The following is a 14,091-nucleotide window of genomic DNA, read 5'->3' on the forward strand; positions in this document are numbered from 1 at the left end:
TGTTCGGATTCAGGGCGAAGCTGTCGACCCAACACGTACTATTACAGATCAAGGAAGAAGTCTTAAGCAACGTTCCCAGGAACGGAGAGAACGTGATAATGGCATTGGACATTAAAGAAGCCTTTGACAACGTGAGCCACGAAGCCATCCTAGCGGGCCTGGACGACCTAAACTACGGCAGGAGGGTTTTCGGCTACGTCAAAGCTTTCCTCTCCAACAGAACAGCTACGATAGGGCTAGGAGAACTCCGCTCGGAGAAGTTCCATGCCCCCAACAAAGGAACCCCCCAGGGATCGGTCATTTCCCCAACGCTATTTACCATAGCAATAATCGGCCTTGCGAAACAACTCAGAGATCGAGGGCATATACCATGCCATGTACACCGATGACACAACCATTTGGACCAACACGGGATCACTTAAAGAAAAAGAAGGAAGACTACAAGAGGCTGCGACCTGCGTAGAGAACTACGTGAGGGCAAGAGGGCTAGCCTGCTCTACCGAGAAATCTGAGCTGCTCAGAGTCTGGAGAGGGAAACAGAATCGCACGGTCCCGACTAGCGACGAGCTCAAGCTTGGCGTCAACCACGAGGGAAAACTAATACCGGAGAAAACGCTCATAAGAATTTTGGGCATGTGGATACAGTCGAATCAACGCTGCTCACATATTCTCGCTCTACTCAAGATATCAACTCTACAAGTCGCTCGCATGATAACGCGCATCTCCTACAGACGCCCAGGCATGCGAGAGCAAGACACGCTAAACTTGGTTAGAAGTCTGGTGATCAGCCGGGTTACCTACAATCTCCCGAACTACAACCCAATCTAGAGCGAGGTTCAGCAGATAGACGCGATCGTACGCAAGGCATACAAAACCGCGCTCCACCTACCACAATGCACATCCACGGAGAAGCTCTTGGCACTAGGACTTCATAACACTTTCGAAGAACTCAGAGAGGCACAACAGGTTGCTCAGCTGCGCAGACTACAACAGACTCCGTCTGGCAGGGAGCTTCTGCACAAGTTGGGATGCAGCGAACAGATGCGAGAAACCGAAAGAACCACAACTATCCCGGACAAAATACGAAACACAATCAAGGAGACTCTCAATCCCAAGATTGTGGACCCCAACCTACGCGAAAACGCAGGAAGGCGAGAGCCGAATACACCCAAAAGTCACTAGCTTCCCAAGCAACAACGTTATACGTGGACGCAGCCACATACACCAGAAGGGCGAGACAGATCAACCCCAACACAGTAGCGGTGGTGATAAACTCCGATATGCGAGAAATCGTCAGCGCATCTCTACGGGACTGCATGGTAGTCGAGGCTGAAGAAGCGGCCGTCGCTCTAGAGGCAGCGGAGGGCTATCGGACTAGGCGGACCTTAACATTACTAACCGACTCCCAAACAGCATGCCGAAACTACATGTTAGGCAGAATAGGTCACAGAACGCTCCGCATACTCCGCTCTGAAGATCCCCACACACAAAACCCAGAAAAAGAACAACCAATTAGACACACGATAATGTGGACGCAGGGTCACACGGACGTGGAAGGCAACCGTGAGGTCGACAGGGTAGCCCGAGGATACACTGCATACCGAGAACCCTCCGCCATTGACCTCGAGGAAACCGAGCCAGTCCCCAGAAAATACTCGGCTATCCTAAACCACTATAAGGGCAGCGGGAAGCGGTACCCCCGCCGCATAGCTCTCTCACTAGACAGGACTCCGTAGCCTGGAGGCTGCTACAGACGGGTGCATATCCGAACTTAAACACCCTCAGTAAAATACAATCCGCACAGTACACTGACAAATGCCCATGGTGCCAGGAGACACCCACGCTCTACCATATAACGTGGGCCTGCCAGAAAACAAATGCGGCACCAATAATACCAAACCCGAGTGCGGAGCAATGGGAAGGAATGCTCTCCAGCGACGGTCAGGACGTCCAACTAGGGTTGATCCGACGGGCACAGCAGGCAGCGGCATCCAGCGGAGCCTTGGACTAGGGGCAGACGGCCATTGCTGATGAAGATGATGGAAGGCACCATCTGACTCCGTGAAATTCATAAAATTTTCTAGAGCTCAATAAACGTTTTGCCTCCTCCTCCGGCCACATTGGCTTAAAGGCAACGGAATAAATGCTAGTTACTGTTGTTTGTTGAGGGAGACAACGTTGTTTTCTTTACAAATAATGTACTTGTATTTAGCTTTTTTTTCTAAACTGGTCTGCTCGTACGCAGTCTTTTCATAATCATCAACCTGAATTTAGCCTAAGGATTTCGAAATAGTATGCTCGGAACGTTTTCCTAAAGCTAGCGGTAAATCGAAGGGACCAAGAAATGTTCTCACGCATTGAGTATCCCAGTGTTGGCAAAGTACTCCTTCCTGTCTGTGTGGTAAAACTTGAACGGTAGTGCTCCCATGCGGTACGGTGTCCTTCCCTCCTCCTGGTACAAGGTCCGAATATCGTCCGCGCTGAAGAGGTGCACCAAGACTCGCCTTCCAGGGAGTTGCTCCCCTACGACGGGACCATACTTCCGGTGTATATCCCAGGCAGCTTCGTTTATATTCTTGATGTTGTACCTGCCTGCAAACCAGAGAGACAACATAAAGTTCAATATTTTAAAACATCTGTTTGCATATGACAACTAAGTAGGGGGGGGGCATATGGTCGCGATAATATGTTGCACGATACATGACGAAAGGCCGAACATTTTATAATGAAGGTAGGCTGTGGAACCTCTGGATAAATTCTGAATCGTCGACAGTAGCATGTACATCGAATATTCAATGTTAGCAGCAGTGCAATTTGAGAGAAACGCCCTGGATAGTTAGCATCGCTTTATGCGTGCAAGGTGTACAGGCTGTGTCAGCAATTGTGACGCCGTACGGAGGCACATTATTATATTCTTCTACAACATTGCATTTACCTGTATCTTAAGCTGACCGACCCGCATTCCTCACCGGAACGGCCATCTGAGACTTCATCAACCTACAGTTATCACTATGAACTCGGGGGCGGCGTTCTGGTGTTCCTCGGAGCGCTCGAGTTTCACGGTGACAGTAGCGGTGACGGCATACGGAGGAGAAATAAGGAACTCTTCAACAACTATGAAAGTCAGTAGAATTCTCCTGTCACGTCCTTGCGTATCCTGCTTCGCCGACGCTGTTGCTGCCATGATTGGTGTATTCTGATGAATAATGTGGTGTCTGGGCTCTTTCCGCAGATTTGCATTATTGCGATCGCAATTGTATCCATCCTACAGGCACATTTCTGAAAGCAATGAAGGGGGCTAGTTGGTGCAAGTTCGTCATTATATTGCGCGTAGTGTTACACTGACGATTTAAGTGAAAGACAGGACGCGCACGTACGTAGCGCAAACTACCACACTGTTTAATACAGTTAAAGAAAGCGCTTATGTACAATGAGATATGGCGCTGGAGGAGATATAAAAAGATATGACTGGGTGACGACATGTGATCATAATTTGGGCCAGGCATGCATTGTTCACTTGCACCCGTTCACCCTGGCAAACTCGACCTCAGCTTCGATAAGCGCGATGGATGGAGTGCTTACACACATCTTTCTTTAGCTATGGCAAGTGCCTCCCATATTTCTCGCTCCGTTTTTGTTTTTGATGTGCCAATGACTTTGGTGCTTTCTAGAAGCAGAGAGTATTTCCATTATTTGCAGTGTGCAGCCAAGCTGCGAGGTACTGTCAGAAGCTGGCACGTGAATTTGTGCTCCCGTAACCTATCATTTAACAACGTCCAGTTTGCCCAATATACACTTTCCTGCAATCTAGTGGGATTTGGTAAACCACTGAAGTCGCACATTCCACGTAGTTTTTCACGTGCTTATTCTAACAGACCGTAGCACTCGGATTGGCCTCTTTGGATGCTGCGTTCAATCTATTGCACACGTCTTTTAGTTTTTGTGGAACGAAGAACAGTGCTTCAACAGCATGGCGTTGGTCTGCCTCTGTCATCCTATGTGACAGTCCATGGATGTAAGGCACCGCCAAGCATATTTTTCAATTTATTTCTTTTTCCTGTGGTTTTTTTCCCTTTTCCTGTTGACTCTCATTTCGGCTAACATGTTTTCAGATTTGCACTATATATATATATATATATATATGTGTGTGTGTGTGTGTGTGTGTGTGTGTGTGACGGCATTGTGACGGCATAGTAAGGGGCAACATTTATTGAGCCTGAGATGCGGCGAAGAACCTTGGGCCCAGTCCACTATGACGATGCGACTACCCCCACGAAGAAGAAGGGCACACACATGATGGTAATATACAGATGATGAAGAAGTGCACAATAATTGCCCACACTAATATCCCCCCGCGAGAGCGGCCATCCTGGCGGCAGCCTAAAGGTACGGGGAACGCCGCGGGAAGGGCTTCATGTGAGAAACGTGGACTACTCCAGTAAAGTGGCAACGGCGGTCAGTTGAGGGAACTGGGGTCATCCGATAATTAACGGAAAAAGTCATTTCCAGGACCGTGTATGGGCCAATAAAGCGGCATTGAAGCTTCTCACACAACCAAGGAGTCTGAACTGGTCTCCAAAGCAGCACTTCGTCGCCGGGCTGGTAGAAAACTGGTGTTGAAGCGGGCAGGCTGGCGACAATGGTCAAGGCGGGAAACAAATTCTTCGCAGGAAGATGTAGATTGACTGACGGGAGCAGAGAAGAAAGAAACTTCGAGAAAGGAACAGGGCGAACGGCCATAAACAAGGTAGAATGGCGAGTAACCGGTTGTGCGTAGAACAGCGGTGTTATACGCGACGGTGACGAATGGCAAAATTGCGTCCCAATTTCTGTGATCTGGTTGAATATAGGCGGCTATAATGTCGGAGAGCGTACGATGAACCCGCTCAGTGAGACCGTTGGTCGGAGGATGGTAACCTGAAGTAGTCTTGCGAGTTGTGCCAGAGGCTCTCAGGAGGGGCGGGGGAGTACTTCACCTACCAGTTCTGGAAGAAATGTCTTTCCGCTGTCGCTCAGAAGGACACGAGGGGCGCCGCGACGCAGGATTATGACTTGAAGAATGAAGGTAGCAATTTAGGAGGCAGATGCAAAACGGACACAAGTTGTTTCGGCATAGCGCGTGAGCTGGTCGACGGCTGTAACTATCCATCGACTGCCGGCGGGAGTCATGGGAAGTGGCCTATAGAGATCAATGCCAACAACCTCGAACGGTTGCGCAGGACACGAGACCGGTATTAGCTGCCCGGCGGGAGCTGATGTTGGCCGCTTTCGACACTGAAAAATGGCGCAGGAGGAGACGCATCTCGCCACACTGGTAGACCGGCCAGGTCAGTACAAGGGACTTCTTATGCGGTCGTAAGTTTTCTGGATGCTAAGCAGTCAAATCGTCATGAAAGGCCTGAAGGAGGCGAGCACGAAGGCAACGTGGCAGTACGGGCACCCAGCGTTGTCCGTCAGGATGATGAATAAGGCGGTACAGCACGGAGTTTTGTAGTTCGAATTGTGTCAGCTGTCTATGGAGCCTGGCATTAGGAGGGCGCGAAGTTCCACGAAGGTGGTCTATAATACGTCGACAGTACGAATCGGCGAGTTGTTGAGACGAAAATGATTCATGGTCGCCCGAAGTGAGATGGTCAAGAGTGGCGAAGTACAAAAGCACCGTTGAAGAGACGTCAGGGATTTCTTCCCTGGAGGTGGCTGCGGAGTCATTGATCAGTGCGACTGTAGGAAGCGGGCGGCGAGAAAGAGCACCTGCGTCTTGGTGTTTTTTACCAGACTTGTAGGTGATCTCAGTCATATTCTTACAGGTGAAGAATCCAGCGACCAAGGCGTCCTGACAAGTTCTTGAGTTTGGAGAGCCAACATAAGGGGTGATGGTCCGTAACGATGGTAAAATGGCGGCTGTGGAAATAAGGGCGAAACTTCTGGACCGACCAAACGGCAGCTAGGCATTCCTGCTCAATGATGGTATAGTTCTCGGCAGGTGTGAGTAGGGGGCTTGCATATGCAACGACTCTCACGCAAAGAGGTGTCTCGCTGGAGGAAAACAGCACCAATTCCATTGCCGCTAGCGTCCGTGTGCACGAGTGTGGGTGCAGTCTCATGAAAATGACACAGGACAGGTTCAGATGTGAGGGCGCCCTTCAGCTGGTCAAAGGCAGGTTCACATTCCGGTGACCCCACAAAGGAGCACCAGAACGAAGTAGGTTGTGTAAACACCAGCTATAGCGGCCAAGTCGCGTATAAATCGGCAAAAAAGGAAGCGATGCCAAGGAAGCTAAGTAGTTCTTTCGTCTTTACTGGTCGAGGAAAGCAAAGCACCGCCCAACGTTTGTCAGGATCAGGTCGAATACCATCCTTGCTCACACTGTCTTGCTTGCGAAACGGCACTTTTTGGTGTTGAGCTGAAGACCAGCGTTAGCGAGGCATGGGAGAACCTCGTCCAGACGTTGCAGGTGCTGGGAAAATGTCGATGAGAATATAACTATATCGTCCAGGCAGCACAAGCATGTCTTCCACTTCAGGCCGCGCAGAACAGTGTCAATCATGCGCTCAAAAGTTGCAGGAGCATTGCAGAGGCCGCAGCGCATGACGTTGAACTCATGGGCATCGAGGGCATCGTCAATGCGAGGCATAGGTTATGCATCCTTGCGCGTAATTTTGTTGAGCGCTCGGTAAATGACACAAACTCGCACGGAGTCATCTTTGTTTTTGACCAAAACTACGGGAGACGACCACGGGCTAGCAGAGGGGCGGATTATCTCACGTTGCACCATGTCGGCGACGTTTTCCTCAATAACATTGCGCTCGGTTAGAGAGACCCCATACGGCCGGCGATGTACGATAGATCTGCCGTCTGCCTGAATGCGATGCGTTGTGACTGAAGTCTGACTCAATGTCGAAGAATGGGCATCGAATGAAGTTGCACGCCTCTTCAAACAAACTAACTGTTGCATCTGCGAAGGGGTCAAGTCGGGGTTGATTACGGCTGCAAGAGCGGATGTAGAGCGAGGATGTACAGCATAAGTGATTTCAGGGGGAGCCGTCTTCAGGGGTACGACACAGAGAGTCTCGAAAGCAACAACGCAAGCCAAAGTGGCGCCTTTAGGAAGGGTAATTTTCTCAGGTGTTGTGTCCCTTGCGGCGAGAAGCACAGACTCATTGTCAAATCTAACTAGGCCTGATACAATGGCTATTTCTCTTGTGAAACAACGCGCAGAAGTTAATACTTACGCATCTCTATGGTCGATGACGTCGGACGTGATGGTCAGAATTTGCTGATAGCCTGGAGGTAGCTCGGTATCTTCTGCAACGAGCAGACGAAGTGGCCGATACTTCTAATAGCCAAGCGAATAATCGCTGTCGGTCATATTGTCACGTGCTAATGCAGGAGTAAGTGACAGTACGAGCAGCCAGAGACGAAAAAATGCCAAGCACTAAGCGACGGTTCTCCAGCTGGCGCGGGATCCTTGACCTCGTCGTCTTCTTCGCCGTTTTGCTGGGCACGCAATGCTGAATGGTCGCTGGCTCATAACACCAGGTGGCATTATTCCCCCTCCCTATGAAGCATCGACTCGATGCTCAAACACAAGACGTACACGGAAAGTACGCACATTAAGTAAGACATTTAAAAAAAGGGAAAAAGCGCTAGCACACATACGGGCATGCACACGAGGAAAAAAAAATTGAGTTCTGTCGTCGGGAACAAAAAAATAGAAAAAAAAACACTTCGCAGATCTTTGGAGGACGACGCGACGACAGCAAAAACAAAAGTTTGTTTCACCGCTAGACTTAACATCACCGTGCAAAATACGGCTTGAGGCGGACGACATGTACAGTCTCTGCGCGTGGTAAACGGCGCATGGGCGATGGTAGGTCTCCGTCCGGAACCACTTCATAATTCACGTCGCTTACACGTATTAGTACCGTGTATGGTCCGAAGTACTTGATCAGGAGTTTCTCGCTGAGGCCTCGCCGTCTAATGGGGGTCCAAACCCAAACTTGGTCACCAGGCTCATAGGTAACTTGTCGATGGTGAGGATTGTACCTGATGGCATCGGTACACTGCTGCTGTCGTATGTGGACACGGGCCAGTTGACGGGCTTCCTCGGCACGCTGAATGTACTCCTCGACGTCAGGAGCTAACTGGTCGAGCTGATCGATTTCTGCATATGGAATCATGGCGTCGAGCATAGGTTGAACATCTCGACCATAAACGAGGCGAAACGGCGTAAATCGTGTAGTTTCTTGTGTGGCAGTGTTGTACGCAAACGTTACGTACGGCAGGATTTCGTCCCACGTTTTGTGCTGCACATCGACGTACATAGAGAGCATGTCTGCCAGTGTTTTGTTTAGTCTTTCTGTCAAACCATTAGTCTGAGGGTGGTATGCAGTGGTCTTTCGATGACTCGTGTAACTCAACTTGAAGATGTCGTCCAGAAGCTTCGCCGTAAATGCCGTCCCTCGGTCAGTGATGATGAATGACGGTGCGCCATGCCGAAGCACAATGTGATGCATAAAAAACCAGGCAACTTCAGATGCTGTCCCGCGTGGTAGTGCCTTCGTCTCAGCGTAACGCGTCAAGTAGTCAGTTGCGACAATGATCCACTTATTGCCGGAGGAAGACAAGGGAAATGGTCCAAGAAGGTCCATTCCAACTTGATCAAACGGCGTACGCGGAGGGTCGATGGGTCGTAGAAGGCCTGCAGGCTAGAAGGGTGGTGACTTTCGGGGCTGGCATTCACGGCAGCCTTTCACGTAGCGTTTGGCGCAAGCAGTCAGTCTAGGCCAGTAGTACAGATGCCGTACCCTGTCCAGAGTCCTTGAGGAACCCAAGTGACCAGATGTCGGCTCGTCGTGGCAGGCTAATAGAATGTCGTCGCGAACGGCTTGAGGCACTACTAGAAGATGTGGTTTGTCGCCGGCACCTGTGTTTCTTTTGTATAAGATGCCCTCTCGAAGGCAAAATGATGACAACCGTCGCGAAAGTGGGCGAGAAATGGACGCGATGCTGCCTTCTAAGTGATCAATTATGGGCCTTAACTCAGCGTCCGATCGTTGTGTAGCGAGCAGGTCCGGTCTGCTGAGGGCTCCCAGGAAGGCGCTGTCGTCTTCCTCGTCAGGATACGGAGATTCAACAGGTGCTCTTGATAGCGTGTCAGCATCTTCATGTGTCCGACCTGACTTGTATACGATGGTGATGTTAAATTCCTGGAGTCGCAGACTCCAACGTGCCAATCGTCCAGAAGGGTCTCGGAGGTTGGTCAACCAGCACAAAGCGTGATGATCGGTCACAACTTTAAATGGCCGCCCGTAGAGATACGGCCTAAACTTTGTAGTAGCCCAAATAACCGCGAGGCACTCCTTCTCTGTGGTGGAATAATTGGACTCTGCCCGTGACAGAGTGCGGCTCGCGTTGGCGATAACTCGTTCAGTTCCGTCTTGCCGTTGCACCAAGATAGCTCCAAGACCGATATTGCTGGCGTCAGTGCGTACTTCTGTGTCAGCATCCTCATCAAAATGACCGAGCACAGGAGGAGAAGACAACCGATGTTGTAGCTCCGCAAAGGCAGTCTGTTGTTCATCAGTCCAGAGGAATGGCGCGTCGTCACGTGTAAGGCGAAATAGCGGCTCTGCAATCTTCGAAAAATTTTCAATGAAACGTCGATAATAGGCACACAACCCCAAAAACCGGCGGACACTTTTCTTGTCGGTTGGAGTGGGAAAAGCAGCTACGGCATCAGTCTTCTCGGGATCGGGCCGAACACCTGCCGCCCTCACGACGTGACCAAGGAACTTCAGTTCCTCGTAACCGAAATGGCATTTCTCTGGCTTGAGTGTAAGGTCAGCCAATGGAATGGCTTCGAGTACATTCCGAAGGCGTCGAAGGTGCTCGTCAAAAGTCTCCGGAAAGATAACGACATCATCGAGATAGACGAGGCAGCTATTCCATTTGAGGTCAGCGAGAACGGTATCCATCATTCGCTGGAATGTGGCTGGCGCGGAACAGAGGCCGAAAGGGAGTACTCTAAATTCGTAAAGGCCGTCCGGAGTCACAAACGCAGTTTTCTCGCGGTCCCGCTCATCTACTTCAATTTGCCAGTAGCCACTTTTCAGATCGATAGAGGAGAAATACTTCGCGCGCCTCAATCTATCCAGAGAATCGTCGACACGAGGCAACGGGTACACGTCTTTCTTTGTGACGTTGTTTAGCTTCCGGTAGTCCACACAAAACCAAAGCGTGCCATCTTTCTTTTTAACGAGAACGACTGGCGATGACCAGGGACTGCATGAAGGCTGTATTACGCCGTCTTGAAGCATTTGCTTCACCTGCGTTTGAATCGCATGTCGTTCTGTCGGGGAAACACGATAAGGCTGTTGCCGTATGGGGGGCACGTCGTCATAGGTGATGATACGGTGTTTCGAAATCGACGTTTGACGTATCCTCGACGACCGTGCAAAGCAAGAGTGGAACTCGAGCAACAGCTCACGTAGGGGTTGTTTGTTCTCTTCAGGAAGCGTTGGACTAATGTCGACGTTGCGTAGAGGTGCTTCAGCATTGTCGATGGCCTCGGAAACAAAACACTCAGTGACATTGGCGATCGGGTCGGCGTAGGCGATGACAGTACCGGGGAAAAGGTGCCGGTGTTCGTAGCTGAAGTTCGTGACAAGAACCTCACAGTGGCCATCATGGAGACCAATAAGGCTTCTTGCTACGCAAACACCTTGAGAAAGCAGGAGAGAGCGATTGCTTTTTGCGACCGCTTCACCGTATAACAGTCTGTCACATGCCACCTGAACCACGACACTCTCACGTGGTGGTAACGTGACAGCGTCGTCGATGACACGAAGAGGTGCTCGAGGGTGGATGGTGTTGGTCGTCGCTGCGGCGCTCCTTGTCGAGAAAGTGACGAGGCGTTCTCGAATGTCGATGATAGCTCCGTGCTCCCTGAGAAAGTCCATACCGATGATTAGGTCTCGAGAACACTGAGGGAGAATCCTTAAGCTGGCAACAAACGTGGAGCCACGAATCTGTATTCTTGCCGTGCACATGCCGAGTGGGGTGATGATGTGCCCGCCAGCTGTACGAACTGGCGTTTGATTCCAAGGCGTCGTCACTTTCTTCAGAAGGGTGGCCAGTTTTTCGCTGATTATAGAATAATCCGCTCCAGTGTCCACTAAAGCAGTCAATTCACGACCGTAGAGCAGTACAGGAATGTCCAAGGAAATTCTTTTTCTGTAATCAGCGGGTACTGGCGTCGTCGGTGTATCGTCGGTCCGTGTACGCGTCAGTAGGGGTCCTTGAGTACGTCCAGACTGAGCGGCCTCGCCCCCGAAGGCCGCTGTGGTTAGTTTTCCCGGCGCGGGCTGGGCGACCGACCACGCACCACGCTCGAATACGTAGGGCGAGTCGGAGAAAACCGCCGCGGCGAAGGGGAGCGTGACTGGTGTCGAGTTGATGGGGATCCGCACTGCTGGGCAACGTATTGTTCAATTTCCGGAGGACGCTGGCCGAACCTAGGTCGCGGCGACTTTGCTGAAAATCCGCGTAGTCCGAGCTCTCGATAGGAGCACTGTCGGTAGACGTGCCCAGCTTCGCCACAGTGAAAGCAAAGGGGACGGCGATCAGGTGCCCGCCACACGTCTGATTTCCTTGGGGCCTGTCGGTGGTCCTGGTAATACGAGGCCGCTTGAACGGGCTGTAGCATGGCCGGGCACGCGGTGCGAAGCGGGGAGGGAGGTGGGGCAGGTTGCCTCAAAGCTTGCGCATACGACATACGGGAGCTGTCAGTTCTTAGCGGTCGAGCTTCTGTGTTGAAGGGGTGGTTCTCTTAGCGCTTGCTGGACTTCGTCACGGAGAACGCTGGACAAGGAGTTGAGCGTCGGCTATGAGGGTACCGACAGCTTCAGGAGTTCTTCGCCGATTACGGAGCGAATGAGCTCTCGAAAGAAATCGACGTGGCCCCCGAGAGCTCCGAAGAAGTCCGTAGGTGAGGCAGCGTTCACTTGGCGTTCGTATGATGGTGCCCGCTGCCGAAGCGTCTGTTCCATGGTGACGGCCTCGGAAAGAAATTCTGACACAGTCTTGGGAGGACTGCGCACGAGACCGCCGAACAGCTACTCTTTCACTCCGCGCATCAGGTACCGCACCTTCTTTTCTTCCGACATGATGGGGTCGGCTCGTCGAAAGAGACGCGTCATGTCCTCGACATACATTGCGACACCTTCGTTCGGCATTTGTATACTGGACTGGAGATCACGCTCAGCTCGCTCCCGGCGATCAGGGTTCGCATACGTCTCAAGAATCCGGCGTTTGAATTCTGCCCATGAATTTAGGGCATCTGCGCGGTTCTCGTACCAAACACGTGCACCATCGTTCAGGCTGAAATATACGTTTTTCAGTTTCTCTGCGTCATCCCATTTGTTGAACGCGGCAACACGTTCATAGTGGACCAGCCAATCTTCAACATCCTCATGTATGGCGCCGTGGAAGGGATTTGGCGTTCGCGGATTCAGTAGCGTACACTGAATCGGCGTTGGGCCTTCCATACCTGTTGGCGTGGTCGGAGCTGCCATTTTCTCTGCGAGGAGTCCAAACTCAGGGGCTTGTCCACGGATTCTTCTGCTGGCGCGGTATACAGGCGTAACCACCGGTACGGGGCTGGAGCTCCTGCTGCTCGGAGGGGTGTTGTGCATAGATTAGATTACCCCGCACCGCCACCAGTTTGTCACGTGCTAACGCAGGAGTAAGTGACAGTACGAGCAGCCAGAGACGAAAAAATGCCAAGCACTAAGCGACGGTTCTCCAGCTGGCGCGGGATCCTTGACCTCGTCGTCTTCTTCGCCGTTTTGCTGGGCACGCAATGCTGAATGGTCGCTGGCTCATAACACCAGGTGGCAATTTGTACGGCACGTTGCCCTCAAGGTATAGCAGCAGAAGCAGAGGCAAGGAAATCCCATCCTAAAATGAGCTGGTGGGACTATAGTGACAGCACAGCAAAGTGTATGTTGTGGATAATGCCGTCTATCATTACACGCATAGTACAAAACGCGGAACGGCGGATTGAGTCCCCTTGAGCTACAACCAGCAGTTGTCCATCGTAAGGCGTTGCAAGTTTTCTGAGACGCTTACACAAATCAGCATGCATAACAGATAAAGTGGCGCCAGTGTCCACTAAAGCTTCAACTTGCACAACTTCATCGAACACAGACATCATATTACAAGGGTGCGCAGGAGGAATTGTAGTCCAGTAGGCAAATGCAGTTTTTGCTCCGAAAACTGCATTACTTAGTTCTCCGGGTGACGGTCAGAGGTGAACGTGGTAGGCCGGAGCGGTGACGAGGAGCAGCCGAAAGGCAAAGGTGAGCGGTGTCTGGTGCTGGTGTTAACCATTCGGTGTCTCGGTTGTTGCGAACGGAGATGTGGAACGGCGCGTAGGGCAACGCGTAACGCCGGTTTTGAAAAGTGGCCCCACCAGACTGCGCATCGCGTTCACTCATGTCGTACACAAGACGCTCATCTTGTTGGTGTTTGGGGCAAAAGCGTGATATGTGGCCGCTGTAACCACAGTAATAGCATATGGGACGTGAAGGTCGCGAAGGCGGGTAGTAGGGGCCACTTGATACGCGGGGAGATAGTGCGGTCAGATCGGGCGATGAAGGCTCAAGTGGTAATGAGGGGGTATTGGCTGGAGGAGCGACACCAGCCAGCGCATATGTGGGTAGACAACATTGAACGGACGGCAGTTGGAGGCGCGGTTGCAACCTGGGCGTATGTTAGAAGGGGGCGAGGAGCAGGAGGGTCAACACGCGCACAGCAACTCATAGAGGCGAGCTACTCCTTGATCACGTCGCGCAACGCTGCACCAGAAGGCAGAGGAGGAAGAACCAACTGAGATGAAAAGCCAAGGGATTGCAGTTCTTCGCAGATAATCGCGCGAATCATTACACGCAGGTCGGGGTCCGCCGTAGAACAGTGTTCGCAGTCCGGCTGCAAGCGTATGGACTCGAGCTCGTCGAGGTGCTGGCACGTCAAGACAATGTCAGAGACGGTAGCCGGGTTCCTCACGGTGAGCGCGTTGAAAGCCACGG

At 51.6% G+C, this 14,091-nt stretch overlaps 1 protein-coding gene across 1 annotated transcript in view; it reads right to left on the minus strand.

Annotated features, from left to right (window-relative positions):
- The window catches only part of LOC142564191 (putative cytochrome P450 49a1), a 151,289-nt gene that overhangs the window by 109,371 nt on the left and 27,827 nt on the right, over positions 1-14,091 (minus strand). The window contains exon 2 of the mRNA XM_075675094.1: positions 2,355-2,592. Coding sequence (XP_075531209.1) covers positions 2,355-2,592 — 238 coding nt within the window. The remainder of the gene's footprint in view (positions 1-2,354; positions 2,593-14,091) is intronic.

This window comes from Dermacentor variabilis, chromosome 11, assembly GCF_050947875.1.
Source record: "Dermacentor variabilis isolate Ectoservices chromosome 11, ASM5094787v1, whole genome shotgun sequence".
NCBI lineage: Eukaryota > Metazoa > Arthropoda > Arachnida > Ixodida > Ixodidae > Dermacentor > Dermacentor variabilis.